General features: G+C 36.4%; 1 protein-coding gene across 8 annotated transcripts in view; it reads left to right on the top strand.

Annotated features, from left to right (window-relative positions):
- RIC8B (RIC8 guanine nucleotide exchange factor B) overlaps positions 1–5,263 on the top strand; it is a 121,101-nt gene that overhangs the window by 47,504 nt on the left and 68,334 nt on the right. For all 8 annotated transcript variants that reach the window (XR_003680142.2, XR_008617576.1, XM_024127250.3 and 5 more), the window contains exon 4: positions 2,954–3,048. Coding sequence is in view for 6 of the 8 variants with exons in the window: in XM_024127250.3 (XP_023983018.1) it covers positions 2,954–3,048 (95 nt within the window). In the remaining 2 variants the exon portion in view is untranslated. The remainder of the gene's footprint in view (positions 1–2,953; positions 3,049–5,263) is intronic.

Consider the following 5,263-nt stretch of genomic DNA (forward strand, 5'->3'; position numbering starts at 1 on the left):
CATCTTTATTGGAGTATAATTGCTTTACAATGGTGTGTTAGTTTCTGCTTTATAACAGAGTGAATCAGCTATACATATACATATATCCCCATATCTCCTCCCTCTTGCGTCTCCCTCCCACCCTCCCTATCCCACCCCTCTAGGTGGACACAAAGCACCAAGCTGATCTGCCTGTGCTATGTGGCCAGCAGTGCTTTCTTAACCTAACTGTGAGGGACCAGATTTTTTTCCCTAGCTGTCAGAATGGAACTCTTGTATAATACAATATTACACACAATGTCAGACTGCTTGAAAAGTTCCTAAATGTTCAGGTGTACCTTCTGTACTCATGGCTTTGCAGATCAGTGGCAAACAGGGTGTGGACCAGCAGTGGTCCACAAACTGCACTTTGAATAGCACCACTCTCAAGCAATGAAAATGAACAAACTGCAACTGTATACAACAACATGGATGAATCTCACAACCAGATACAGAAGGGTCTATATTTTATGATTCCATTCATATAAAATTTATGACAACAAAAATCACTAACCCATGATGTTAAATGTTATAATTACAATCGGAGAGCAGATCTGTCATTTGAAGGGGTCATGAGGGCAATTCTGGGGTTCTCAATCTTGGAGTTGCTTTGTTTTCATGCTGGTTGTATGGACGTGCTCATTTTGTGAAAATTTATCTAGCTGTACACTTATGATTTGAGCACTTTTTTATTTGTTTTACTTTTCATTTACATTAAAAATTATTGAGCACTTGTTAAACACATGCCCTCTAAAACTTGTGAAGGTACTAGATGAATGGAGACAACAATGCATATGTAAGTACATAAACAAAATGTGGAATTACAGATTATGATTTCTTGAAAGAAATCATAACAAGATACAATGATAGAGATAATGAAAGACGAATCTACCTAAATAAGGTGGTCAAAGAAGGGGGGCTTCTCTGAGGCCTGGAGGATGCAAAGGAGTCAGTGATACTAAAAGTAGAGGCACACAATCCCGGGACTTCAGTAGTTGTTTTGAGTAAAGAAATAGAATTTAGTGGGTTTACAGTAAAAGAGGACATGCAGACATAGGGTACAACTGGGGAATTGGTGTCATGAAAATTGGGACAGGAGGAAATGGGATGGAAAGAAGTAGGATTTTTACTTACAGTTGCAAATAGTGGAAGGACCAAAATGGAGTTTTGCAAGAGGCTTGTCAACATCAGCATGAGAAGAGAATGAATGTGATATTTAAAATAAAGGAAAATCTAGTTTAAAAGGAAGTGCATTCCTAGTTAATTATCAAAACCAAGGAAAATATGATCTTTTTAAGAGTTAAGTAATGGATGAGTTTCACATGCATTTCAGTGTGCTTCATGTAACGTGGGGTATGTAAAAGTATATTTGCATATTAGAGAATTTTGATTCAGGCATTTGAAGATGGATGGCAAGTGGAACAGTGTTCATTCCAAACCCTTAGTGTCTCTAGCATTCCACTGGTCCCCCTCCCCAACACGCAATAATTTCGTAATCACTCATTTCAGCTCTGTCAGTCTTACCTTTTGTTTCCTTCCTGCCTCATCCTTCCCCTCACCCTCAAATATTTCACTGAAAGTACTAAACATTTTCATGTGTATCATCTTTAATTTAATCTTTTTACAACCCTAACAATCTCATGTTTGTGGAGATGCATATGGGGAAACTTTGGCTTAGAGAAGCCATATGACTTGCCTAAGGTCACAACCTAGACTCTTGACTCTAAGTAAAGTGCTTTTTCTGTTATGCCACTGAGACCCTCATCTCTTCCATATCTACACATGATGGTGTTATTTTAAAATATTGTTATCCACATTATGAGTAATGAAACTGTGCTATTGTTTGTTAGATTTTATAAAAGACATCTTCCTAGAAGGGCTGAGTTATATATATGAATATAGGCTATACATGTATGTGAATATATTTCACTTTACACAGACTTGAAATCAATTATATGTATACAGAGCTTTAAAATTTTTTAATAGCTTTTGAAGTAATTGGAACCTTCCTGAAATATAACATATCCAGGATCTGATTATAATAGATAATTATCATAATTTCATATGTCTTCTTAATTACTAAAAATTTGGAAGAAGAAAGGTATAACCTTGAAACAGATGATTAAAAAAATTGTAGTGGCCCAAGATCTCACAATAAATTAGGAGGTAAACCAAGTGATTATTCAGAGCTTAGCTTATTTCCTATTATTTGCCTTCCCTCTGACTCTATGTGTGTCTAATACCACTACCAATGAGTAAACATTGGGAAAATAGGAGATTAAACTCAGAGTGCTAATTTTTCATCACTTGCTGGTCACTTTGGAGAAACTAGGAACAAGATTTGGAGGAACTAGGAGATTAAGAGGATTCATTAAAATGAAGTTGATATAGATTTTAGTCCATTGTTTTTGAAAGTTAAGAGATAAGACATTTTTATTAAGGATGTACAACCCGCTTCTAAAATATCTGATAGTATTATATCTGTTTGAATTTTTATAATGACACGTAAACTGGAACAGTATACTATCCAACAAAAGAATCTAGACTTTCTGGAAATGGAAAAGATCCCTAGTTGAATTAAATCTTATGGACCAGTAAAACAGAGTAGGTAATATATGGATGCTGATCATATTTCTCTTTGCCTGTCATGTCATAAGGGGAAGGATAGATCAACAACTTACGGTTTCAGCCATTTCTGGCAGTGGCTGTAGCTGTTCATGAGGTGATGACAATTCACTTAGTTAATACTTTGTTAATACTTGGGAATTCTTTCTAGAATATCCTGACTTCTGTTATGTATGGCATAAGAATAACTGTTTTGGGGGTTAGATGGGCCATAGGATGACTCCCAGGGTTGTAGTAATGTACCAGACTCCTTCATTAAGGCATTCATTCAATCCCCAATTTTTCCTCACCTCTCTTTTATTTGCCATAGGGTGATTCTCATCAGTTTCGTGTCATGGCAGCTGTTCTTCGCCATTGTTTACTAATCGTAGGTCCAACTGAAGACAAAACAGAAGAGCTACACAGGTAGGTAACCTCTACTGATATGTCAGTGAAAGACATAATAAGTTCTTACTGTTTTTATGCATCTAATTTTAATTGTTATAAACACAAGAAAGTGAAAATATTACAGTAAACTGGGTAGCTGGTAGGTCGGAAATCATTACTATGCCCTGATGAGAAATTTTCATTCTGTCTCCTTTGACTTTGTTATATTAAGCCCCAACAAGAGAAGAGAATTTGGCATTTGTTGCATTCAACAATAAAACCCAGAACAACGATAATAATAGCACACAGTTATTGAATACTGTGTGTGGCATTATGCTAAGTGCTTTATAAAGATTAACTTCTTTTAATCATCACACCAACCTTACGAGGTAGGTACTATTTTTCCCTTTCAATACATGATGAAACTGAGTCACAGAAAAATCAGTTTCTCCAAGATTGTTGAACCCTAATAAGTGAAAGAGCTTGGGGTTGAACCCTGATTTTAATTACTACACTTAAACTAATACTCTCACTATTTTCATTGTAAGAGTATTTACCAAAAAGTATATCTTAAGCAACATTAATTAAATTTTTAAAACTTATAAGAATTGGGCCACAGTCTCAAGTATTAATATATAAAAAATAGTTCAATTTTTGTGACTTGCCTATTAGAGCTATTATGGACTGCTGTTAAAGGTTATCATTCTTGGGGCTTCCCTGGTGGCACAGTGGTTAAGAATCCACCTGCCAATGCAGGGCACATGGGTTTGAGCCCTGGTCCGGGAAGATCCCACATGCCACAGAGCAACTAAGCCCATGCGCCACAACTACTGAGCCTGGGCTCTAGAGCCCACATGTCACAACTACTGAGCCTGTGCTCTAAAGCCGAGAACCACAACTACTGAAGCCCCCGCACCTAGAGCCCATGCTCCACAACAAGAGAAGCCACTGCAACGAGAAGACTGAGCACAGCGACGAAGAGTAGCACCTGCTTGCAGCAACTAGAGAAAGCCCACGCGCAGCAATGAAGACCCAATGCAGCCAAAAATAAATAAATAAATTTATTTTTTTTTAAAGTTATTCTCTGAGAACAGCCGAAGAAGTATTAATGCATCTTTCTAGTTCTCTTACTATTTTGTATCAGATTTCTAGTAACAATACCTCTGACTTTAACATGAGATTGCTTATGGTGCTTTATTCTATAAGAACACAAATGGCATTTTAAACAATTCAAATAAATTTCAAATCTGCCAACAAATAACTTTGGCATTAGTCTGCTTTACAAATAATTTAAAACTGAGTTCTTCTAATAGTAGAAATTACCTTTTGAGCATTTACAGTATTCTGTTTTCCAAAATATGGCTTAAATAAAACTATAGAAATACAACCAGAGTGTAAAATGAAACATACCCTTGTTCTTTTTCAGTCATACCCATATTATTTCAGTTATGATTGGCAGTTTATTATTTGATATTGTACTGAGTTTGTTGGGAGGTTATCTTTATGTACTCTGCCCTGCAAGCCTTCAAAAGATTGTTTTCTTCAAAATTAAAAAGTATACTTCTTTCTGCAGCTACAGATCAAAATTTCCTTTAATTTTCTTGAAGCTGTGTCTTTAAAAATAATCAGATTAACTGCAATAAATCATATCCTCTAAAAAGATTTAATTTAAAAAAATTTTTTAACATCTTTATTGGAGTATAATTGTTTTACAATGGTGTGTTAGTTTCTGCTTTACAGCATAGTGAATCAGTTATACATATACTTATGCTCCCATATCTCTTCCCTCTTGCATCTCCCTCCCTCCCACCCTCCCTATCCCACCCCTCTAGGTGGTCACAAACCACCTAGCTGATCTCCCTGTGCCATGTGGCTGCTTTCCACTAGCTATCCTCCCTATGTTTGGTAGTGTATATATGTCCATGCCACTCTCTCACTTCATCACAGCTTACCCTTTCCCCTCCCCATATCCTCAAGTGCATGCTCTGGTAGGTCTGTGTTTTATTCCCATCCTACCCCTAGGCTCTTCATGACATTTTTTTTTCTTCTTAGATTCCATATGTATGTGTTAGCATACGGTATTTGTTTTTCTCCTTTTGACTTACTTCACTCTGTATGACAGACTCCAGGTCCATCCACCTCACTACAAATAACTCACTTTCATTTCTTTTTATGACTGAGTAATATTCCATTGTATATATGTGCCACATCTTCTTTATCCATTCATCTGTTGATGGACACCTAGGTTGCTTCC

The sequence above is a fragment of the Physeter macrocephalus genome, chromosome 6 (assembly GCF_002837175.3).
Source record: "Physeter macrocephalus isolate SW-GA chromosome 6, ASM283717v5, whole genome shotgun sequence".
Lineage (NCBI taxonomy): Eukaryota > Metazoa > Chordata > Mammalia > Artiodactyla > Physeteridae > Physeter > Physeter macrocephalus.